At 48.4% G+C, this 25929-nt stretch overlaps 1 protein-coding gene and 1 pseudogene across 3 annotated transcripts in view; one reads left to right on the top strand and one right to left on the bottom strand.

Moving 5' to 3' along the window:
- The window catches only part of NOL10 (nucleolar protein 10), an 82622-nt gene extending 67213 nt beyond the window's left edge, over positions 1–15409 (bottom strand). For all 3 annotated transcript variants that reach the window (XR_011473131.1, XR_011473132.1, XM_070428676.1), the window contains exons 1-10: positions 15266–15409; positions 11913–11958; positions 11415–11513; positions 8349–8426; positions 7183–7220; positions 5832–5968; positions 4281–4346; positions 3482–3542; positions 2224–2309; positions 1139–1217 (exon numbers count right to left, since the gene is read on the bottom strand). Coding sequence is in view for 1 of the 3 variants with exons in the window: in XM_070428676.1 (XP_070284777.1) it covers positions 1139–1217; positions 2224–2309; positions 3482–3542; positions 4281–4346; positions 5832–5968; positions 7183–7220; positions 8349–8426; positions 11415–11513; positions 11913–11958; positions 15266–15331 (756 nt within the window). In the remaining 2 variants the exon portion in view is untranslated. The remainder of the gene's footprint in view (positions 1–1138; positions 1218–2223; positions 2310–3481; positions 3543–4280; positions 4347–5831; positions 5969–7182; positions 7221–8348; positions 8427–11414; positions 11514–11912; positions 11959–15265) is intronic.
- Positions 15410–21123: 5714 nt separating this feature from the next.
- Positions 21124–21465, top strand: LOC139019351 (eukaryotic translation initiation factor 1 pseudogene; annotated as a pseudogene).
- The last annotated feature ends 4464 nt before the right edge of the window (positions 21466–25929 follow it).

Here is a 25929-nt window from a genome sequence, read left to right on the forward strand (position 1 = left end):
GCACGTGGCTGTATGAGTTCAACCCTGAGCAGGTTGTAAGCACACTAAGACTGAGAGCTACTGAGCTATACTAAGAAAGGAACAAAAAGGAAGCCCAAAAGAATGTGTGTCATTTGGGAATTCAACAAATACTAGTATACACACTGCGGGCCTACTATGTACCAGGCATGTCACAGCGAGGGACAGAAACCAGCATGACAGACATAAAGAAGACAGTCCTGGGAGATTCTGGACAGGTGGCGGTGACAAGGCTATGAATGGGGTTGGGGGGGGGGGGGGGTGTCTCTTCTGAGCCCTGCCATAGAGGCAAGAAACCTAGGGCAGCTCGATCTTCATCCCAGGTGACAGGTCCTCTCCAGACCATGAGGGCAGAGGCAGTACAAGTCCTGGAAGCAGGGTCTCAGACCTGTTCTGGGGGGACAGCAAACTGACAAATGTATGGGCTCTGCCAGGAAGGGAGGGAGAAAGGGAGGGAGGCAGGGGGGAGGGGGAGGGAGGGAGAGAGGGAGAGAAGTGCTGAGCTGTGCCCTGGTCGCCCATGCAGGGGACCTATAAATAGTGCTAGGTGAGAGACAGATGCCTGGGACAAACACATTTTGGAAACATGTAGTCAATACATTTCTTGTCCACAGGAATTCTCAGAGCCTTCCATGTATATTTAAATGCACTATGAATCCCCAAGAGTGGGAATCTGGCAGATTCCAAACTGTTTCGACCACAGAATTCTGTCCCAGGACACTCTGGGAAAAATAGTTCTAAGCCACAGTCAAGGGAACAAACCCTCCTGTAGTTCCGCTCAAGAGCCTCCCAGACCACACACTGAGCTCAGAACCAAAGTGACTCAAGGTGCTGAAAGAACACAGCATCTGGAGGCGCTTTCCACTCTGGCCAAAACGTACAGGGTGGGGCAAAGCAGGTCTACAGTCGTCCATATGGAAAGAATACAATAAATAATAATAAGAGAATAAACTGTGTTTCGTGCACTCACACTGTAAACCTCCTCTGCCCACCCCCCCCCACCCCCCGTGCAATGCTTTACTTTCTGTCCCCATAGTGAAGAAGTTCTGTGGCTGTTTCCCACGACACATACGTGTATCTGGAACACTACAGTGTGGGTTTCCAGCTTAAACACATGTACCTGCCCTGTGGATGTTCCAACTGCCATGGTCAAGGCACCGTTAAATTTCAAAGCAGAGATGGTTGGTAGGCTGTTCACCCTGAAAGGCAAAGCATTCCTGGTCCATGTGGGCACCGCCAAACCTTCTTCTGAGAAACAAACTGATTCTTAATCTTTCCTTCAATTCTCATGGGAAATCACTCTCTCCCCTTCTTTTTAAAAGGCATCTGTATCCAAACTTTCCCAGTCAAAATAAAAAATAAGTCTGCATATAAATGTAACCAACCTTTAAAAACCTGTAGGTTATCTTCAAGAATTGTAAGAAATATTCTCAAAGCAGCTACCAACAATAACAAAAACTTCTGAAAATATAAAACCAGGTAACAAGACTCCGTCTGACAACGTCTCTCACCTTAATTAAGCCAGGATGAGGCATTACAGAAGCATCCCCTTCTTTCTTAAGAGGAAACATTTTACACTCAGCATGGATATACCCACTTCCCTTTTTGAAGTTAGCTGTGTCAAGCTAAAATAGAAGACTAGGGAGCACGGGGGCCCTGGGATCTGTGAAAGTCCAGGAATGATGAATGGTTATGGCCATGAACCTGGAACAGGCTTCCCCCTCAGCAGCCCAGAGCTTCAGCACCAAAGCCGAGCTGTGTGGAAAGGTGCTGGACGACAGGTCAGAGCCAACAGCAGCCCTCCTCTCACGCCTCCTGCTGCGTCCTTCCACCAGGACCTGCAGGCCAGGCCGGGACTGCCAGCATCCTCATGTCTCTCACGCCACCTAGAGCCTCAGCCCAAAACTACAATGAGCATCATTTGAAACTTGCCTCCTCAGCCTTGGAGGGACACCCTTTTGCTTCACTGCAGCAGTGGACTCCTGGTTCTATGCTAGACCCTCCCTTCTAAAGTACTTCAGAGAGGAATGCCATCTGGCTTACCCGCTCAGTGAGCTTTCACAGGAGAGGGTTTTTACACAATCACAGAAACTACAACCTCAGACATAAGTCTAAAGAGGTTCCTCCTTTAGGAATGGACCTTAATTTAGTATTGACATATCAGAAGCAGATGAATATTTAAACTGCAAGTTCACGCCTACTTACTCCGAATCTGCTGTGACACTACTTAACGCACAGTCCAACAGGCCAACTCTGCTTCGAACCCGTGGGTCCCAGCACTCCACTCGACCCTAAACACACAGAAACCAGCAACTTCAAACAACAGCTGCTACTGGAAAATTTTTAGATAAATTACCAAGAGAATGCTTCATTGGCCTGATTAGGCATAACAGTATCATAACACATTCAATATAGTTTTACATATTTCCATTATATCAACATCATGTGTCCCATTTCAAATCCTCATCTCCTAACATAAAAATAACTTGAGTAAAGGCCTAACTTTCATCCACATGGTATTGATTTAATAAACAAATAATGGAACTCTGCCCATTTGTTTACAAAAACTAGTTTTGTATTGTAAGTGATTATAGGTATCAATGTATAAAAATGCGCATTTATATACGGTCACGTTAAAAAAAAAAAAGCAAGTGGAGAACCATGATAAATTTCTTTTTTGTAAAATCCTTAAAAAAAGTGATACTAATGCATATGCACACCTGCACATACACAGAAAAACCCAAAGGGCTAACGCTGCAAACTATTCACTCGTTAGCTCTCGGTGTGCAGCCTGCTGGCTGACAGGCACAGAGGACACTTCTAAGTAATATATGTCTGACATACTTCCTCTTTACTTTTCTATGAGAATTTTACATTGTAATTAGAAATGCAAATCTAGAAAAACTCCTGACAAGCATGAGGACACTGATTCGGAGGCACTGCGGTTGAAAAGGCACGTGTTGTGTACTTATTGGATGCTACTGTCCAGGACGTACCAACCACAATCCCATCTGCCTTTACGGCGATAATGTCTGCATCAAGGACGCTTCCCTGTTCTCACCAGCACCGTTATGAAGCTGGCGAGGTGAGGATTATTACCTGCATTTCACCATGAGGAAACAGCCGCAGGGAAAGTAACTAATGAAACTAGCAAGCAGCAGAGAGCGGGGCTCCATGACTCAGTGCCTCCTGTTAAGAACAAGAATGGCGGCCACACTGCTCCCCATCCCAGCAGTGACCCCCATCCCGCTCCAGAAGGTCAGGGTCAGAGTGCGCCTCGTCAGCGGCAGAGCGGGGCAGTCGGCAGCAGCTGTAACGGCTTTCCATACGAAGAGCAAGCCAGCGGCTTGTGGCTTCCTTAGCACCCGGCTCCTAGGAGCTGAGCAACTGTCTTTAAACGCAATTTTGTTCATTATCAAATGTAAAACAAATACTTTTACACAATCAAGCCAGTTATGCTCACCTCTACTGTTCCTGTGGCAAACAAGCCGTGCACTGAGTTTATGTCACAAACGTTATTCTCCCTAAAACAGTAAAGCAATAGGGAGATCATATTAGTGTCCCCCCAGGGCAGTGGTCGGCAAACTGCAGCTTGCGAGCCACATGCGGCTCTTTGGCCCCTTGAGTGTGGCTCTTCCACAAAATACCGACTTCTGCGCATGGGCCACGAAATTTCAATCGCACTGTACGTGCGCGCCCTCACGTGGTATTTTATTATATATATTGATATATATAAAATACTGAATAATGTCTGGCACAGAAAGCCCTTTTACTATTATTGTTGTTGTTATTACTCAACATTATTATTATTATGATGATGACAGATTCAGATTCATTCCTAAAAGGACTTCTCTTTAAATAAAACAAAAGTTTAGACAATAATGTATAACAGGAAAATGAAAAAAAACCTTAACTTTCTGCTAGCAACAATATAAAAGATAATAATTTTTAAATGTTATTCCAAGTTAATTCATAATTTCTCCACAAGAAAATATATCACAAAACAAAAGCATGAAGGGAAATTTAAAGAACACAAAAAATAATAAATTGAATTTTTTAGTGAGTTTTAAAACTTTCAAGTCTATTTTTTAAAAATTAAAAATTTCAAGAAATCACCAGATCTTTTAGCAAATTTTTTAAGAAAAACTTAATGCTACTCTTTAATTAAATTGCCCAGAGTATTGCTTGATAACAATGTCAGCATCTGGCTCCATCTCCTGGCCCAAATAAATACTGCAGGTTTCTTCAAATAAAATACTCACGCAGCATCAGTTTGTAGAGGATTTAGGTACCGTCCTTGTTCTAGGTTTAACCTATAAACTTCAGAGCTGCAAAGTAACATATAAAATTAAAAATATGGTAAACTGAAAAACAATGAAAAATATGGCAAACTACTATAAACTTTTCTTTAAATAAATATAATTTTTAGAAATATATATATAAAGGAGTAGGCAAAAGTAGGTTTACAGTTGTGAGTTCATGAAAATTTATTCTTGCATTATTTATTATTATATTCTTTTCCATACAATCATCTGTAAACCTGCTTTTGTCCACCCTTGTGTGTGTGTGTGTGTGTGCATGTATCCCTCATAAGGCATCGCTTCCTTTTGTAAAATACAAAAGTGTACTCTAAACCTAAAAAACAATCAGTTTGTGTGTAAGTTTGTTCAAGCATATAAGTGATTTAAACCACCCATGTGCCAAGGAAATATTATGAAGTCATTAGATAGACTATTATTTACAACTAGAGGCCCGGTGCATGAAAAATTCGTGCAGGGGTGAGGGGGTGGAGGGGGAATCCCTCAGCCTGACCTGCACCCTCTCCAATCCGGGAGCCCTCAGGGGATGTCCTACTGACGGCTTGGCCCAACTCCCTGCGGTTCTCTGCTCTCTGCGGGGCCTGCCTGCTCCACACCACAGCGACGGCCAAGTAGGCCCTGCTGGGTGCTGTCTGCGGCTCCGCTTGCGGGTCACTGCGGCGACGGCCAAGCGGGCCGTGCTGGGTGCTGCCTGCAGGCACACTTGCCTACTGAGCTCACATTGCCGGGGTGACGCCGCCAGCATCCTGCCCCGGCCGCTATGAGCACTGCCATCTTTGTCGTGGAGTGACAGTTAATTTGCATATTACGCTTTTACTAGCTAGGATAACATGGAGAATACAAGATCCAAAATGTACCTGTATCTATAATAATAAAAGCGTAATATGCTGATTAGACTGGAAGTCCTTCCAAACGAAGCTGGGGCTGCGAGGGAAGCCTGGATCCCGGGTGCCTGCCAGAGGCTGGAGGGAAGCCAGGGTCCCGGGTGCCAGAGAGAAGCTGGTGCTGGCAGCCAGGGGAAGAAGGGCCTACTCTTGCATGAATTTCGTGCATCGGGCCTCTAGTGTGTATATAAGAAAAGACTTAAAGGAAATACAATGAAAGATCAATAAGGGTTTCCTCTGGATGAGAGATTTTTTTTTTCTTCTTTATATTTTCCAATTTTCTATAGTGGATATGTATTATTTTTATAATCATAAAGAGGTAATATTTAAGAATAAAAAGCTTTTAAATGCCATGCAATGGTGCTAGGAAACGGTCTTCCCCACTCATATGCCCCTCTTAGGTCACCCATGTCTCTAGCTTTAGAGCACCATGCTAAGGAGAGTCAAGGATGTAGTTCCTAAATGGGTCACTTTGGAACTACACCCTGTGAGCAACTGAAAGGCAGGCATCACGGCTTATTCTTCTTTTAATTCTCCTCAACGTTGGGAACAGCAGTTGTCTGGGGAAACGAGGTGGAAGGGAGAAAATGAAGGGTGTCAGGCCCAATACCTTGCGCCAACGAAGTACAAGTCGCAGGACGGATAATGGTAGGAGAAGTCTCTCCCGAACTTCGGTATTCTGGTTTTGTAGTAGAAGCCCGACTGGGAGTGGAATTCAATGTATCTATCGTTATGTAAGAAGACAATCTGAAAACGAAACAGGAAATTAGTCTGCTTAGGTTTCCAGGTAGAGTGTTTACTTCATCATCACTAAAACTAGCTAAGCTAGAAAACCTCTGGCCTCCCTCACCCTCCTTTCTCTCTGTAAACACACAAGTATATCAGCACAACTCTCCATTGTGATTAAAATTGTGATGAGGAATCAAACCTCTCCAGTGGGTACTCAATGCCTTCCTGCATCTTAGGCAGTTTTTCTGCAAACCTAACCTTCTAACTGAAAGGCTTAAAACAAATGCCCCCCCCCCCAAAAAATAAATAAAAATAAAAACAAAAAAACAAATGGCCCTCCCTTATCTGGCACCACCACTTTATAACACAGAGCACTGCTCAGTAACTTCAATGAGTAATTTCCCATTTTGATAATCTCACAATTATCACAAAGGGTTTGATAAACTCGTAAAAACTGAACTTTAATATATTACAAAGGCATCTTTAAAATCCTCAGGTGGTATTTAAAAGCAAATTTATCAATATCTAGATCAAACACATTATAAAATTACATGTCCCAAACACATGACAAATGGCTACCACAGGCAAAAGGATAAACTATACTCCACAGTTTCCAGAACTGAACACAATATATAAAGCCATGTCAGCTCAGGAAATTCAATTTCCTCTAAGGTGACATCTGACATTTAAAATTTTCCATTGAAATTGAATAAGGCAAAGAAAGAAAAAAAAAATGTATATAATTGGCTGTTTTTTGACCTGTTTCAGAATATGCCATGATTTTTATCTGCAGGGTTAATAAAATTAAACATACAGCAGAGCTATTTTACTTTACACCTACGAATATGAAAGCAACCTGGCAAATAACCCCACGTTTAATGCAATGAAAATTACACACCTGGAATCTAAGATGGCCTGAAAAAACATGACTGCTACCAATTCTTAAAAATAAAGATAAGGTTTTGTATGTGACATGGAAACTTTATTTTGATATTAAACTAGAAAAAGCTATCTCTATTAGAGTTTTATTTATTTTTCTATTTTTTTTCTATCACAGTTTTAAAAGACACTACATATTATACATGTGACAAATTAAAATATATTGATAGAAAATGAAAGGTTTTACTACACAGCCATTTTAAGTTAGCAATGGAAACATCAAAAAGATACTTATAAAAAATAAATTCCACTCATTCATGTATTGATATCCAGTACAAACCAATCAAACGTACCTTTGAATAGTCATCAGACAATGTTTCAAAGGTGACAACTGGAAAATAAGAAACAGTAGGAAAAAACAATCAATTCTCAAGTTTTTAATAAAAAGGCAAACTTAATGCAAAGATCCTAATTCAACACAAAAATTATATACAAATGCTGGGTTCTTCTTGTTTTTGCCCCTACATAAAACAAGAACAAAGTTGCCATGTTATGCTGCTCCCAAAACACCAAATGGAAAATTTAAAGCTTTATAATTTCTCAGTACTGGCCAATTAGATTTTCTGCAGAACTGAAGGCAATTAAATATAAATTCACAAAACATAATGACTTCTAAATGTTGCCCCAATTTTTCTGAGATGTTCAAAATAAAATAGGTATTAAGAACAATCACAAACTGTTGCTTTAAAAAGGGTAACAGTAACTTCGTACCCATTCATAGTGTATCTGGTAAACTAACATAAAAGGGGAAAACAGGTGTTATCAGCAGCACATGGCGTCTGTATTGGGTGAAACAAGAAGGCGGAGACAGAGCCCATCCTTTTCCCTGACAAAAACACCTGAATGTTCCCGTTTCACTGCCCTCTGTGCTAGACAGAACTAGCAGGACCCACTGACCTTCCCGTCCACAGCCCCCTTTTCTGGAATGGAACCTGAGAATGCGACAAGACACCACTCCCGTGACTGTCACATTATATGGCCAGGGGGAGGTTTATAATCACAGGAGCCCTTTAAAAGCAGAGCTTTCTCCCTCTGGCAGAAGGGGAGGAGCCAATGGGCTGCTGTGGTCTGAAGGCAGAGGGACCAGGTGAGGAGGAATGCCGGCAGCCTCTGGAAGCCGAGCACGGCCCGAGGATGAAGGCCAGTGGGAAACAGGACTCAAGTCCTACAACTGCAACCAACTGCATCCTGCCAACCTGGAAGCCTGGAGGCAGATCCCTTCCCGAGCCTCTGGATAGGCGTCCCACCAGGCTGGCCCCTGGAGCACAGCCTGAGCACAGGACGCGGCAGAGCCTGGATGGACTTCGCCTGCAGACCTGTGAGCTCATCGTGGGTGTCTACGGTCATTTGTTACACAGCAAAGAAAACTAATACACAACCCATTCCCGTTTTAACAGGCAGAAAAGATGCCAAACATAAAAAGCTGGTTTCATGAATTCAAATTTAACCTTTTACTTACCTTCTGAATCTAAACACCTTTCAAACTTCAAGGATAATTGATAGGTGTCATAGCATCGAACCCGAGGTTTATATGTTCCTATAAAGAAATTAATGAGATGTGAAACCTAAAGGACACACTCCTCGTTGTCAGTACCCTGCAGATGTGCTGAGTATACTCTCTGTTCAGAGGTAAGGAGGATTCACTGTAACCATAGCAAAGGAGAAGAATGTAGAAGCAACCCTCCCCAACATCCCCAGGGGAAAACGAGCAAGGATATAAGCAAGCAACTTACAGGAAATGAAATACAAATAATTAACGCACCTCACAAACAATCTAACAAAGCTGATTACAACAGTAAAATCGGTTTTTGTCCATCAGAATGGCTACTATGGTGCTAAGGTGAGGGTGTTAAGAAAAGTTCTCTCATACACTATTGGTGATTACTATAAATTGTTACAATTTCTCTGGAGGCCAACCTGGCAATATCTGTAAACTATGTGATGTTTACACATCTTGAACATGTACTTCAACATATATAAACTCGTCCTATAGACACACACCCACAAGTGTACCAAAGACAGGAAGAGTTCACTGCAGCAGTGTTTACAAATGGCCAAGAATGGAAAGCAATAAAGTGTCCGCTGATGGGAAATGGTTACAGAGACGAGGGTAAGTCTTCATACAGATCATAAAGAGGATGACACAGACATGGAAAGCTGCCAAAATGTAGTACGAAGTGAGAGAGAGAACAGAGAGCACGAGTGGGCGCTGAGACTGGTGTCTGCAATATGATCCCATTTTTGTAAAACTCAACAATGATGATGTTAGCACTTTGTACAGAAAAAAGTTAGAGGAATAAGCACAATGCAATTTTAGGGCCTTTCACATTTTATCTTTACACTTCTGTAAAGTTTGCATGTTTGCAATAAGAAAAAGACTGATGTTTTAAAACCAATTAAGATACTTTTAAAAGAAAGGAATACGGTAGTCCTATGTTCACTGGCAAGTATCAAAGCCCAAGATCCCTTTTTAAAGCAGTACAGTGTATCGCCCTGGCCGTGTGGCTCAGTTGGTTGGAGCATCGTCCTATACACCAAAAGGTGGCAGGTTCTATTCCAGTCAGGGCACATGTCCAGGTTGCGGGTTCAATCCCCATGAGGGAGGCAACTGATTGATGTTTCTCTCACTCCCTTCCTCGCTCTCTAAAATCAATGGAAACATGACCTCAGGTGAGGATGTAAAAACAAAACAGTATAATATATACATATACACATGCTATACAGTCCAGTGCTAGGGGGACACATTCTGAAAAATTAGGCATCATTAGGCGATTTCATCATTGCGCTAATAGTATAGGGTGCACTCACACAGACCTAGGTGGTCCAGTCCAGGACTATAATTGTATGTGCTGTAGTTTTACACGACTGACAGCGCCGTGGGTTTGTTTATACCAACATCACCACTAAACCGTGAGCAATGTACTGTGCTCTGACATTACATGGCTCGGACATCACTAGGTGATAGGAATTTGTTAGCTCCATTGTAAGCTAATGAGACCATTTTTGTGTACATAGCCATCACTGACCAAAACGTCATTATGCAGCACAGGACTATATACAGAATATAGATTACATATACAATTTGCATAGTGTGTATATTATGTGTAATTATTTACATACTAGAGGCCCGACGCACGAAATTTGTGCAAGGGGCTCGGCAGATCGCCCAGGCTGCCTCACGGCCCCGTGGCCCCGCGGCCCCGCCTACTGGTCATTCTGGAAGGTCGTCAGAAGGTTGTTCCGCCATGCAGTCTAATTAGCATATTAGCTCTTTATTATATAGGATATAAAACTGTATCTATTCTAAATATAAAGCTGGAGGCTAGGAAACATAGATAGTGTTACTACTGAGACAACCATTCACAAAGAACAAAGAGACTGGCATGTAGATGCACAGAAGTTCTGTCAAATAGGAAAGTGGTTGGAAAAGGGACAAAGGCGGATAATGTTAAGCCAGCAAAAAAATGTATGTGGACAACACACAGGATGTATGTACCGAAATCACAGCCAAAAATGGCTGGGTGGTAATGTTTTAAGTGATAATACATTAAATGTTCCCACAGTCATGGCTCTTTGATACCCATGAACACTGCCAATACAAAATCTTAGTGGCATAAAAATATTAAATATATGACACAGAAAATTATGTTAAAAGACCTTTCTAGGAACTCCCTTTATTGTTGGTGGGAGTGGAACATGATCTGACCACTGTGGGAAAAGCCTGGCAGCTTTCTCTCAAACTAAGCATACACCTACCCCGGGACCTAGCAATGTCCTCCAAACACACTAGTACAACAGTCAAAAACAGGCCAGGGCAGGCGTCCATCTGATGGAGAAGGATAAATAAAATGTGGTCTATTCCTGCAAGGAAATACCATTTGGTAATTTTAAAAGGACAACATATTGACACATATAGCAACACATAAATCTCAAATATGAAGCCCTAGGTATATGACCACATTTATATAAAGTTCTAAGACAGACTAAACTTGTCTGCGGTAAAAAAGAAAAAGCAGAGCAGAGGGCACCTGCGCATGGGTGGGAGCAGGGCCGACTGTGAGGGACGTCAAGGAAGCTTCTGGATGAAAGGAATGTTCTACACCTCGAGAGCGGTTTGGGCTACACAGGTGTTGCATTTGTCAAAACACATCACAGTTAAGATCTGTGCATCTCAATGTATGTAAATCTAAGTTAAAAAGCCATAAATAAATATTGAACTGGAGTTAATGATATACATGCTGAGGTCTGAAGGGGTGGAGTACACTGATATCTGCAATTTTCCCTGAAATGCTTTAAAAACCAAGATGGGTGATGGGTGGACAGATAGACATGTAATGAAGCAAGTACAGCAAACTGCTGAAGAATCAAGAGGATGGGTAATGGACGGTCACTGTACAACTTTTTCAATGTTTCTACAGTTTTAAGTTTTTTTATAATGAAGTGATAAGGAAATTTAAAAAGTGACCTATGCCATCATATTTCCTGATATAAAATGTACATAAATCATAACCAAAAAGATGCTTACCAGTTGCTAAAATATATTGTCCATCTTTTGAAACCTTAATAGTGGTACAAACAGTAGGCATTTCAAAATCCTGAATAAGTTCAATTCTCCTCCGGACATCTACAAAGAGAGAAAATGAGCAGCTGGTCTGTTATAACAGGCTAACATATTAGCTTTTAATTAGGTAAAGTCAAATCCCACACTCACCAGGAACACATCAACCACAACAAGAGATTTCTTAAGAAGAAAGCAGTTTGCTTTCCTGCGTAGCTGTACACCTTCACTTAAGTACGGTAGCCGTAAATGAGTGCAAGGTTTCTAACATGGACGCCGGGATTCCCTTCCTCCTCACGGGAAGTCATGCTCAACAAGGAGGCAGGTGATAGAATAACTGCTCTCACACAGCCTGAGCGAACAAGCTTGCGGCAAAGGCGAGGGACTGAGATTTCCTTCGACAACAGAGCCTGGGACCCTAAAGGGCCAGACGTCTCTGGCTGCAGTGGGACAAACAATACTCACCCACATCTTTCTTCTGTAGTGCTCTCTTCTTCCTGTCAGAAAGCCACTAGAGAAAACGAAGAGACTTTATTTTAAAACATGTTTACTTGAACTGTTTTTCTGCTGGCAAAAATAACACATGCTCACATTAAAAAAATGTTAAACCTTACACAAATACATAACAGAGAAAGGAAAAATATTCTGTAATCCTAGCCCTACTGTTAACATATCCTCTGGATACTTTTCTTGTACGTATTTACATGTATTAGACAATACATTTTTAGAACTGTACCATATTTTAAACAAGGGAAAATAAATTCATCTAATCAATCTAAGAGAAAGCAGTAAGCTTCAAATATTATGGGTTATAACTGATATATGGAACTCCGTCTATTTAAGTGAAATTTTAAAAAGCAAGCCATTAAGCCCTAGCCAGTTTGGCTCAGTGGACAGAGTGTTGGCCTGGGGACTGAAAGGTCCCAGGTTCGACTCCAGTCAAGGGCACATGCCCAGGTTGTGGGCTCAATCCCCAGTGTGTATGTGTTGGGGGGGCAGGGGGGGCGCGGGGGTGTGTGCAGGAGGCAGCCGATCAATGATTCTCTCTCATCATTGATGTTTCTATCTCTCTCTCCTTCTCCCTCCCTCCCTAAAATCAATAAAATAATCATTACAAATAAATAAAAATAAAAAGCAAGCCATTAAAAGGAGAACATTTCTTAAAAGTATGTTTACAAAGAACAAAACTAGATAAATAACTGACTAAATAGCTGATGCTTGGTAAGAAGGCAATGATACTTTTGAAAGTCATATTTACTGGGTTACCACATTCTGCTCGTTAATTAACATCCCCCAGCCTAGCAGCAGCATAACGACATGCCTGAGTATGATGCAGCATTAATCAATCATGATTGCCCTAAAGCAGCAGTTCTCAACCAAGGGCAACTTGCCCCCAAAAGGCATTTGACAATTCCTAAGACACATCTGGTTGTCACAACTGGGGGTGTACTCTTGGCATCCAGTGAGTAGAGGTCAGAGTTGCTGCCAAATACCCTACAAGGCCCGGGACAGCCCCACAGCAAAGAACTGTTCAGCCCAAAATGTCAATAACGATTAACCCTGCCCTAGAGAATGAAAGAAAAGTAACGATGTCATTTCTAAAAGCACAGCCCAATGTACAGCCCATGTTAGACACATGACATGTCATCTTTAGGATTCTCTGATATGGCAGACTCACCACTCAAAACCCTAAGTACCTCGTATAACACCTGAGGCAGTGACTACATGTGAAAACATATAATACCGCTCTAGCTGGTGTGGTTCAGTGGATAGAGCATCGGCCTGCACACTGAAGGGTCGTTCAATTCTAGTCAAGGGCACATGCCCAGGTTGTGGGCTTGATCCCCAGTGGGGGGTGTGCAGGAGGCAGCCAATCAATTATTCTCTCATCACTGATGTTTCTATCTCTCTTTCCCTCTCCCTTCCTCTCTGAAATCAATAAAAACATATTTAAAAATATATATATAATACTTTGAAGGGCCTGAGTTTGAGTCAGGCTTTCCTCTGTACTTAGTGCACTAATTTATAGGGTTATGCTGGTCTTTGATTTTATCTTAGGCAGTAATGTTTCAATTAATGGTGATGTCACAGTATATTTCTGGGCACTAGATATATGCTTTCCTATCAACCTAACGCAAGCAGAACAAAGGCACACTACCAGGCTTCCCCCTCTAGGGGATTCGTTTCCTCCTCACAGGCAGTCATGCTCAACAGCGAGGCAGTTGACACAGTAACTGGTCTCACACAGCCTGAGCGAAATGCTGAAGCAGAGGAAAGGAGACGGAGATGTCCTTCCATCAGAGCCTGGGACCCTCAAGGGCCAGAGCCTCTAACACAGTGATGATGGGACGTTCCCTTCAGGAGTTTCTGTACAGACAGACAGCACTGAGCAGAGCAAACGAGACAAAGACCCCACATGTGGCATGAAGAGTAAGTCTACAGTTAAAAAAAAAAAATGTTCACCAAAGAACTGAAAATTGTCACTAATCTCAGCCGTCCCCTCTATAGAGACCGGTGACCGCTGCCAAGCAATCTCATAGACACCCAGGACGGGCTCTGGAAATGGGGGTGCTCTAATATTCTCCCACTCACCAGGCCTCGCTGCTGCTGAGAAGGGAAAAGACCCTACGTTGCCTCACCTTTGAAGCAGGTAAAGAAAAACGAGCAGTTTAAGTCAGAATTACCTTAAACGAAGACAAGAGAGATCGCCATACTAACATACACACAGCTGTTTACTCAACATTTCCACTTGATGTTACTAGGACTTCAAACCTTAAGTAGCAGAAATAAAACTCTTGATGCCTTCTGCTCGTTAGCTCCCCGTCCCCATCATGTAGCTGGGTGTTCAGATCCAAAACCCAGGAGTTCTCTCCTGATTCCTTCCTTCCCTTCACCTGACGCCTCCTCGCCACCACCCAATCCATCAGCAAGTCCCATCAGCCTATACCTCCCGAGACCCACCGCGGCTTAGCGCAGCGGTTCTCAACCTGTGGGTCGCGACCCCTTCGGCGGTCGAACGACCCTTTCACAGGGGTCGCCTAAGACCATCCTGCATATCAGATATTTACATGACAATTCGTAACAGTAGCAACATGACAGTTATGAAGTAGCAACGAAAATAATTTTATGGTTGGGTCACAACATGAGGAACTGTATTTAAAGGGCCAGAAGGTTGAGAACCACTACTTTAGAGCTACTCCTGTGGCCCGGGGAAGCGGCCTCCCCAGATCTGCCGTAACGTAACCGTGAGATGAGGAGAGAACCGCTCATTTCCCAGCCCCTGCCCACTCTCTGCCCTAAGATGCCGGGAAATCACTACGGCCCGCAAGGTTCAAGCGCCCTGCCCGGCCGGCCTGGCTCAGGGGCTGGGCATCAACCCGTGAACCAGGAGGTCGGGGCACATGCCGGGTTGCGGGCTCGATCCTGGGGGAGGGGGGGCGTGCAGGAGGCAGCCCATCCGTGATCCCTCTCTCATCACTGATACGCCTCCCTCTCCTTCTCCCTTTCTCGCTAAAATCAATACAAAGTGCATTTGAACGGGCGTTAAAAGGAGGGAGACCTGTCTGTCAGCCACCCCGTCAGGTCTCCTCCTCGTGTGACAGCGGCTGCGAACAGCCCCAGACGCGCAGAGGGACGCGTCCTCCGTCCTACAAGTTCCCTTACAGCGCACGGACCGGCTCGCCCCGGTGCTCGTCTCCCGGCGCCCACGGCTCCCGGCACCGGCTCTGGCCCCGGACCTCTCCGGGTCGGGGCGGATGAGGGCCCAGCTGCGACAGGCCGGGAGCTGGGCGGAGGGGACGGCGCCCCGGGGCACTCACCTCGGGAAGGGACTTGCCGCAGCTGAGACTGTAGATCTTCACCTCGTTGAGGCTGGAGACCTGCATGGCGGCGTGGAGGCGCGGCACGGGATCCCGTCAGCGCCGCGGTCCCGGCGGCGCACGCGAGCCTCGCCTCCGGTGGCTTCCGCGGCGCGGGCGCGGGGTGATGACGCACTTCCGGCGCCGGAAGCGCCCGTTCCCGGAAGCGGGGGAGCGGCGGACTGAGGGCAGTGGGGCGGCAGCTAGCTGCGGTGGCGGGCCTGTCCGCGACCCTGATCGGGCGGGAGCCGCTTTCCGTCCCCGCAGCGTCCTGAGCGGTAGGAAGCCCTCGGGGCCGCTGCCCAGGCCGAAGGGTCGCGGTCCCGGGCGGGGAGGCGGGCGGTGTGGGCCGACCCCAGGCCTTGCGGGCTCGGTAGAGGGAATTCGGTGTGGAAGCGTGTTTTCCCTGCGGTGTTTCTGCAGCATTACGTTACAAATAAATGCTTCTCCAAAGCGTGTGTAGAAAGTGTTGTTTTGTGCCCGGCCAGTGTGGCTCAGTGGTTGCGCGTCGGCCACGGGTCGGTTCGCGGTCAGGGCGCAGCCCGGGCTGCGGGCTCCGTCCCCAGGAGGGGCGTGCGGGAGGCGGCCGATCAACCAATGGTCCTCTCTCATCATGGATGTTTCTATCTCTCGCTCTTCTTCGCTCTCTAAAAAAGAAAGAAAGAAATGTTATCTTTAAAAATATTTGGTCTGGATTTGTTAGACACGCACCCACTAAGGAAGGACATTTAGGAATAAAATAGTGACAGGAGGGGTGAAGATCCGGGAGGAGTGGGTTTAAACAGTATACTCATCAGCATCTCCAGCCTCAAAGACGTCCTTTGAGACGGGCGCGTGGCCATGGGGACCTACAGCCCCGAATGCCCATGGTTTTCCGAAGGTTCACCCGCTTCCCCGTTGATCTTCATCTGCGCAGAGAACCGCTCTGGTCGCCGCCGAGGACCTGAGAACCTGGCTCAGATGAAAACCTGAGGCAGGCACAGGGGCCCTTCTGAACCTGGAACCTAATACTCACCTCCCGCATCGGGCAGGCGGGTGGGTCGCTTTGAGCACAGGCCGTGCCCGCTGGAGGCAGGTACGGGATTCTGCACAACCCCCACTGGGGATGTGCCGGCAACCAAGGTACATGCCCTTGACCAGAATCGAACCTGGGACCCTTCAGTCTGCAGGCCGACGCTCTGTCCACTGAGTCAAACCGGTTAGGGCGAAAGTGTCTTTTTTAAAGAGCCCACAAAGCTTCGTTCTTTATTAAACGGGGTGGGCTCCTTTTGAACATGTTCTTCCCTCTGTTGTTTTTTCTCCATCGTGATGGTTACACTAGGAAAATTTTGTAACATATTTAAAAGTTTAATGTCTTCAACTCACATATGTATCACTTAGCTTGACAATTCACATATGACCCATCCCTCGGGTTTCAGCTATACCCTCACCATGCCCTCATTCTTGGATTATTTGGAATGATTTTGAAACAAATCTATGGCAGCCATCTTTGTAGATTGTAATGTGCTTCTCTGGGCACCCCCTCCATCTAGGCTTGATGACAGGACTGTTCACTCATCGGTGGGTTCCCTGGGACCGACCCAGTGCCTGGTGTATGGCCCACTTTCAGTAAATATTTCTTGTAAAAGTGAATCAGTTAATCGACCACTCCTCATCCTGACCCGAAGTCCCAATTCTTTTCCTATACCTTTTGGCCTTTGGTCATGAAAACAGTGTATTTCGGTGCCAGATGATTGTTTTTTCAAACAGGTCCATGCACACATCATGTCTCCCCAACAAGAAGTGTCATAGCTGGCCCTGGCCGGCGTGGCTCAGTGTACAGAGCGTCGGCCCAAGGACTGACAGGTCCTGGGTTTGATTCCAGTCAAGGGCCCGAACCTGGGTTGCAGGCTCAATTCCCAGCCCTGGTCAGGGCGTGCGAAAGGCAACCAATCAATGTGTCTCTCTCACATTGATGTTTCTCACTCTGTGTCTCTCCACCTCCCTTCCATGCTCTCTAATAATCAATGGAAAAATATCCTCAGGTGAGGATTAACCAAAAATAAATTAGGATGAATGTCATCCTTAGAGCCAGGAACCGCACAGGAGGGACCACCGTGTTTTCTGTGCGATGAGCAAGGTGTTCTTGGTCTTCAGTGCCAGCACCACTCTTCCCACAGTCACTGGCCCGAGGGCTTGACCTACGCAGTCCAGGATTACTCTTCACTGAGGACACAAGCACTCAATCCCTGGGCTGTAATGAACTTGATGTGACGCCTTATTTGATGCCCATGCTTGGAGTTCAGAGCCATCCCGCCTGGGTACAAATCCTGGCCCCCGGACAGCACCTGCATCGAGCCGGTTAACCTGGTTGCTCCCTCCCTCCGTTTCCTCATCTGTACCTCGAAGGGTGGTTGTAAAGATAAATGAATATAGGCCATAGATCACTGAGTCCAAGGCAGCTATTTTTAACATCCCTGAAATAAGGATGTGGTTTGTGTGTCAGGCGTGTTTCATTGACAGTATTTTTCCCCTCCAGTGGTACATGAGTAATGGTGCAACTTCGAGTTAATGAGTGGACTTTAGATTCAATGAAATATGGTACATATGAAGCACAGTGCCTGACATAGTTAACACTAAGTATTAGTTATTATTATTTACTCCTGGGAATCAAAACATTGAGTATTGTTTATGAAAAAAATAGTTAGGGGGCGGTTAGAGATCAGCTAAAGGACTTGTATGCATGCACATTAGCAGAACCAATGGACACAGACACTGGGGCAGTGGGGGCTTGCCCTCGGGGGTGGGAGGGCTGGGGGGAAGTCAGTGGGGGGGGGCGGGGGAGGAGACATATGTAAAACTTTAATCAATAAAAAAAAACCTATAATCAGAAAACAAAGTCGTTAAGCTGCAGGCTCTATTTAACCTTAAATGTTCCATTATTAGTTGCCGTTCCAGAAGCCTCCTCCCCTCCCCCTCTCCTTCCTCACTCCTACCTCTTCTTTCTCTTCACCCTCTCCCTCTGTGGTTCTATCCCACATCCGCCAGGTTGTTACTCGCAAATGACAGTCACAGACTCCGGCCGATCTAAAAGGAAAAGGAATTCCCAGGAAAGCGAGGAAACCAGCTCAGGAACCAAACAGGCATGAGGGAGGCTGGGCCCGGCCTAAGTCTACCCCGTGAGGATCCACTGAACCCAGATCCACCGGCGGCTGCCCCAGAACACGGGGCATTCCTGCAGCCACCACCTCAGGGCCCCAGCCTCCCCTCCTCCCTGCTGCCGCCAGCTCTCCCCTCAGCCCTCAGAGACTCGTCAAATATTGCATCAGAATAGAATGAGTCCCCGGCTCAGTAACCGGGGTGCACACCTTTCAACCCGAACTCCCTGCTGAGCAGACAAGAGCGACCCCGCCCGCCTGCAGCCCATCTCGGCCCTGACCTGAGCGCTGTGCAGGGGCTGCAGCCACAGTGCTCTCCTGCTTTCTGGCCTCAGGGCCTCTGCACTCGCTGTTCTTTCTGCCTGGAATGCTCCGCCTTCAGCATTCCCATGGCCCGCTACTCTGTACCTTCCAGAGCTCAGCGGAAATGTCACCCCCTCCGAGGTGCCGTCTCTGACCCACAGTGGCTCCCCCTCCTCCTCACATCAGCCAAATGTACGGGCCGATTGCCAGGCCTCGGGCATGAGGAACAAAAGGCTGCCTGCGACACAGTCCCCCCTGCCAGGGAGCTCTGGATGGGGAGAACTCCAGCCAGGGAAGCTGAGCAAAGACACACCGAAAGGTTCGCCGGACTTGACCGTGAAGATCCTCTCCAGGGCCTGGGCCCCAAACCAGAGGGCAGGAAACACCCTACACCCGGCCGCAGAAGTGGGGTGCCGCCTCCTGCCCGTGTCCTCCTTCAATCTCACACTTGCACTTTGTGCCCATGACGCGCAGGACAGTGCGCGTGACCCAGGGCGTTGGGACGGAGACGGGTTGGAGTGGTGCGTGTATGGCCCGCCGTGAACAAGCGCGGCTGTTTACTCCGCGGGAGCCCAGGTTAATTAGACCACGAGTGGCTGCAAGGTGACTGCTGTCCTTGCAAGCGTCTCGCAGCCTCCGCCTTTGGGATGGAATTGCCGGCTGCCGCTTCAGCCACAGCCTTGGAGCTCGCCGTGCCCTGGTCACAGCGGGGCTCACCTGTGCCGTTTGTTGACTGTTTTCGGCACTGAGGCACTAGGCTGTAATGCTAGTGAGTGTTCTACCTTCTGAGAGCATTTAAGCGGTCAGGTTAAAACAAAACACAAAGCCGTTGGCCCTGGAAGAGAGCACCTCACTTCACGGATGACTTGCTGAGCCTCCACGCTCTTGGGCGGCCCGCTTCACAGATACGGACACACAGAGGACACGGCAGCCCACGGGCCCCACATCAGAAAGGCCTCACATTTGGTTTAGCATCCTGCTGTCTCGCCATTTTTATTGATTTCAGAAAGAGGAAGGAAGAGAGAAAGAGAGAGAAACATCAATGACGAGAATGATGGATGGGCTGCCTCCTACACGCCCCACACTGGGGATTGAATTCCTAACCTGGGCATGTGCCCTGACCAGGAATCGAATTGTGACCTCCTGGTTGATAGGTCGACGCTCAACCACTGAGCCACACCGGCCGGGCTTAGTCATTTTTGAATGAGGGGCTGTGCATTACGTGGCCAGTCCCGTGTGCAGGCCATGATGGGCACACCGAGCAGGGGCTGGCGAGGCTTTGAGGACGAGGAAGGCACAGGGGCCAGAAAATGAGCTGAGAGGTCGGAAGGGCCAGATCCTGACCGTGTGCAGTTCAAGTTAAGGCGAGTGGACTTCACCCTGGAGCTCATGGGCGCCAGGCGGGGTGGCAGGCGCATCGGTGCACGCGCTGTCTCTCCGAGGCACGTGTGCAGCTAGAGTTACGGGTCCGGCTGGGGAAGCGGTGATTGCAGTGACCCAGGAGGGTCAGGAGGGAGGCCTGCGTCAGCACCGTGCAGGCAGTAACAGTGAGACTGGGCCCAGGATATCTAGGGAGAAAGTCAGCAGTCCTTCATGATTGCCGTGGGGGCTGAGGGCAGGGCAAGGCTGCCTCCCAGTCTCAGAGTCAGGCCAGAGGCAGACAGTGGTAGGTGGGGGAGGAATGGGGTTGACAACAAAATTATTCAGGATGAGGCTTACTGTTAAGATGTCCATTCTAACCACATTGATCTATAGATATAATGCGACCCCCATCAGAATCCCAGCAGGGATTAATTTTTATTTTTTGGCAGACATTGGCAAGCTGACTCTAGAATGCGTAAAAATGCAAAATGTTTGCTGTTTGTTCTTTCTTTCAAAACACTTGCCAGGATGGAGGGGAGTTAGAAGGCTTCCTGCTACCTGATTTCATGACATATTATATACGTAAAGCTACAGTGACCAACACAGCGTGATTCTGGAGAAAGAATCAACAGACAAATCAGGGAAGAGATTAAAAAGCCCAGAAACAGACCCAGTTAATGCTGTCGCCTGATGTTCAACACAGGCACCAAGGCAGCCCGGTGAGGGAAGGAAGTGCTTTTCAACAGCGATGCGGGGACAAGCAGGACACCCATGTGGGGAAAAGGAGCTTTGTCCTATTTCACACCATCCCCAAACCATGATCATAAACCCAGACCTCAGCGTTAAAACCATAAAGAAACAGAACAGGCCCCAGTGACTGAGCCGCCGCCGAGGACTCAGCAACCTCCCCCTTGAGCCCCCCTCGCTTTGCTTCCCAACGCTCCGTCCCCCCTGCCCGCCCTCTCCCACCGCAGGCTTCCGCAGGCCGTTTCCACCCAGGAAAAGGAATCGCATCGTATGTCCGCTATCCAGAACCTCCACTCTTTCGGCCCCTTTGCTGATGCAAGTAAGGGTGATGACCTGCTTCCCGCTGGCACTGAGGGTTATATCCATACAAGAATCCAACAGAGAAACGGCAGGAAGACCCTTACTGCTGCCCAAGGGATCGCTGGTGATTGCGACAAAAAGAAACGAGTGAAGGCCTTTAAGAAGAACTTTGCCTGCCATGGTACTGTCATTGAGCATCCGGAACATGGAGAAGTAATTCAGCTGCAGGGTGACCAGCGCAAGAACATACACCAGTTCCTCCTAGAGCGTGGACTGGCTAAGGACGACCAGCTGAAGGTTCGTGGGTTTTAAGCGCTTTTGGCTCACAGAAGCTTAAGTGAGGATTTCTTTGCAATGAGTAGAATTTCCCTTCTGTCCCTAGTCACAAGTTTAAAAACCTCACAGCTTGTATCATGTAACCGTTTGGGGTCTGCTTTTCACTTGGACTGGTGTAACTCCTTCAGGCAATAAACTGGAAAGAGCCATGCTGTCCAGTCTTGAGGTCCCTCATTCAAACAGAGCTCACGCAGCAGCGCCTGGCAGTGCCCAGCCTGAAACGGAGCAATACCGTGATGTTTCAGCCAAGCCCACGTCTGGCCAAACCTCCTCCCCAGAGTTCCCTGCCCTCAGAGAACGTCAGCGCCTGAGCAGCCTTCGGTGACGCTGAGGGGAGAGGGGTAAGGCGGCAGCGGCACCTGTACCACTAGAGGGAACCATCCGCAGTCACAGACCTACACCTGACCAGGTGATGGAGCCGGGAGCAGCCGCCACCTTCCCTCCAGGAGGTGTAAGGACTTCTGGCTGCCACCAGGGCCTTTTTGACCAGACAGACCCTAGCTAATTGTCCAAACACCATAATTGGAGGCCCACCTTCTATCAGAGTTAAACTTTTGACAAGGGAACAAATTCCAAGCTGAAGTGTCAGTCACCTGTACCACAGAGCTTGCAACTTACTAGCAACAGCTGCCCAATGCCATGTGAAGTAAAAAAAAAAAAAAGATTTTGGGGGTGTTTTTTTCCCCTCCTTCAGTTTTAATGTTATGTGTTTAAACCCTTATTTAAATAAAACTTGTTTTCAGAAACAAAAAAGAAACAGAATAGCTTGTGACTTTAGCTCAAATAATCCACATACCACAAAAAGCCATAATTGTAAAAAAAAAAAAAAAGCAACAATTAATAGTCTTCATCAAAATTAGAAACTTCTGATCATCAAAAAACACAATTAAGAAAATGAAGAGACAAAATACAGACTGGGGGGAAATACTCACAAAACATACCTGGCAAAGGTCCAGTAGCCAGGAAATAGAAACAAGTCTTGCCACTCAGTCACGAATAAAACAAACAATCCAATAAAGACGTGTTAGTACATTAGTGACCAACAAACACGTGGACGTGTACTCGACAGAACCAGTCACCAGGGAAACGCAAAGGAAAGCCACACGTGCTGTTATCACACACATCTGAGGGCTAACATCCCGCAGCACCAAGGGTTCCTGAGGACGCGCAGCGGCAGGCACGGCCACACGCTGCCGGCGGGTGTGGGAAGGAGTGCGGTCCCTCGGGGAAACCATTTGAATCCTCCGTAGGAGCTGAGTGGACAGACCCGAAGGCCCAGCAATTTCATTCCTAGATGCAGAGTCAACAGCAATGTGCCCGTGTGTTCAACCAAAGACCTAGATGAGCATGTTCACCACAGCATCCACCACACGCACTGCGGTTACCCGACGAGGAGCACGGTGCACAGTGAAACGCGGGCAGGGGCCCGGCCGGCCTGAGACGATAGTGAGATGATAAAGGAGAGTGAAGGGGGAGATGCGAGGAGTGGGGTGAGCACAGGAGGTGGCGCTGGCCTCAAAGAAGGGGAGCCTGTCCGTCCTCTGAGGCCAGAAGAGAAAGGCGGCAGTGGGGACGGGGGTGTGTGAGGCGATGAGTCATAGGTGGTGGAACTAGAAGGGACAGGAGGTGTCACTTTTCTTTCCGTAGGAGGCAGAGTCATCTGCAGAATGGAGACTGCAAGCCCAAGGAAGGACCCCAGCAGAGCAGGGGTGCTGGGCCGCGGCATCGCCGGACGGCTGCTTCTCTGCTGTCTCCCCAGCAGCAGGAAGGGCCCCGAGAGCAGGCCTGGCCTGTCCTACTGACCACTCACTCACAGCACCGTGAGCAGGCCCGGCTCAGCGCACACGTGTGGAGCGCGGGAACGGGTGAGTGAGCACAGCAAACAGACCTCCGGAGGAAGAGGTCGTGCGGGCCCTTTCTGGGACAGCATAGCAGCCAGGACGTAGGTGAAGACAGGGAGTCGATCTAGGTGAGGGTTCTGCTGAAACAGGCGGCCAGGGGGGCGGGGGGGGGTGGTGTGGGGAGGGTTTGGAAAGAGTAGGGCACCAGGGACCCAGGTGCCACTGAGAGGGAAGTCAGACAGTCCGGTCTGGCAGGAAAAGAGGCCGAATCAGGAGGAGGCAACAACAGGAGAAAGCAGAGGCGTGTGTGTGCATGTGTGTGTGCGTGTGTGTGTGTGCAGTGGGAGTTCGGCATGAGTGGGAGGGACAGCGGCTGTGGAAAGAGAGTGGGCTCGTGGTAGTGAAGCCTTCACAGGTGGAGCAGTTTCAGGTGATGACAGGCCAGGGTGTGGCCACAGGAGTGGGCAGCTGATGGGACGGGGAAGGGGCGGCCCCTGGCGCAGAGGAGAGCCAGGTGCTCGGAGGCGGGTGGGTGTCGTCCCAGGGACACCCTCCTGGAGGAGAGGAGTACTGCCCCAGGTCAGATGCCCGGGCTGCACGGAGGAAGGGTTGTGACCGGATGACGCCTGTCACTCATTCGTTCATTCATTCCTTCATGAAGTACTGACTGTTGATGGGCTTGCCTGGAGGTGAACCCGGCAGACACGGTCTTTCCTGATGGTCTTGTCATCTCCGAGGCCCCGTCACCAAGGACACACGCCTCCACTTTCTCCATCCCGTCCCAGGAGGGGCAGCGGCAACGGGTCAGCTGGGTGGCAGGAGCCTCGGGGCCGGGCTTCTCCGCAGCCACGGGGCATCTGGTCTGGCACCAGCTGTTTCTGCGGGGGGTCCTGGGGGAGGCCGGGGAGCCCCGGGGGTTCGGGATGAGGGCGAGAACGCAGAGGCCTTTGGGGAGAACAAGAGTGAGCAGCGGGTGGGGAGCAGGATGAGCTGGGAGTGCGCAGGTGGGATGGCTCTCCACGCTCAGGAACTCCCGCTCAGGTCATGCCCCGGACCTGCGGGCACACTGAGCTCTGCCCTGGACCCCGCCCACGCCCTGCCAGCTGCCCTCCATGTCGCTGCCCTGCAAGTCGCTGTCCGAGCTGCTCCCCGGCTGCAGGCCCCATCGCAGCTTGCGGGAGACTCCTGCAGCTCTTCGTGGCTTTGTGAGTGCAGACCCACTGCTCCCTGAGGATCTTCTTAAGCAAATCCCCTGTGAGCTTGGCGCTTGTGTTTCCAGTGGAAAACTGATGTGGTGCCAAAAAGATGCCCTGGCCCGGTCCATCCCCGTTCACCTGTCAGGTGTCACTCCTGCCATGTGGGTCCGCAGGGAGGGGCCGGGGTGCGTACAGAGCAGCAGGCCACTCCCAGGTGCCCCCTCAGCTCTGAAAGGGAGCCTTCAAGCCTCTGGAAGGAGAGGCTGGGCGGGGGCCACCCACACTGTCCGCCCGCGGAGCTGGCGAGGGGTGTGACTGTTCCCTGAGCTGGCAGGGGGCACCTGGTGGAGTGAGAGGAGGAGGACGGGACTGGCCACGTCCCCACCATTGTCAGCTGTGCGCTCCTGCCTCTGCCTGCAGACTTCCTCCCCCTGGCCGGCGGCTGACCCAGCTGAGCCCACACCAGTGGAGATCCGGACGCCTGGTCTCTCAGCAGAGCTGGCCTCGGGCTGAGGGCCGGGAGGGGCGGCAAGGCCCAGCCCCGAGCCATCCACACAGTGGCTCCCCCAAAATGCTGGCTGCGTGGTGTTGAGATCAACATAGAGGTCAAGTATTCGGAGAACCTGACGTGCATGACCTCTGACGTCAGTCGGCACAGCGTGGTTCTCAGAATCTGAATTTCAGCAACGTTTATCAGCTGTGTATGCACCAAGGATGTACTATTGATGGCAATGAACAATGTATATTTATCAAATAATTAAATGTCTGGTTGCTATATGTGTTCAGGATCATAGTATTTATCAAGTTGGGAATCCCCTTATTAAACAAACATGGGGGAGAAACCAAGATGGCGGCATAGGTAAACACCAGAGTTTGCTGCCTCGAACAACCACTTCAAAAATACGACTAAAAGACGGAACGGACATCATCCAAAACCACAGGAAGGCTGGCTGAGTGGAAATTCTACAACTAGAAGGAAAGAGAAAAGCATACCGAGACTCAGAGGAGGTGCGGTGAGGAAGTAAAATACTAAGGTGCGGAGGTGCATGTGGAGCAGGCTGGCGGCTGAGGGCGCGGTTGTCGTTTTCAATTGGGAGGGAGTCTCAGGTTCTGAGCTCCAGTTCTGGGCGAGTCTCTGGGGACCCAGACTCATACAAGGAGAAGCGGGACTGTCTGGCATCGGTCGAAACTCGAGGGCAGCTTTCTCTCGGAGGGGCTCGCAGCGATTACTGAGGGACACTGAGAAGCGGAGCCATAACTGCTAGTCCCGCCCTGTTGATCCCGTGGGGACCCACCCCCCCCCAGCGCCCAAACCCTGCAGGGAGGCTTTTGCTGGATAGCCTAAGGCAGAGGCTAGATTAGCACCTCCCTAGAGATCCAGGAGCCAGTATACCCAGAGGTCA

The sequence above is a fragment of the Myotis yumanensis genome, unplaced genomic scaffold (assembly GCF_028538775.1).
Source record: "Myotis yumanensis isolate MYYU_CA2020_CCGP unplaced genomic scaffold, mMyoYum1.0.hap1 SCAF_11, whole genome shotgun sequence".
NCBI classification, from domain to species: Eukaryota; Metazoa; Chordata; class Mammalia; order Chiroptera; family Vespertilionidae; genus Myotis; species Myotis yumanensis.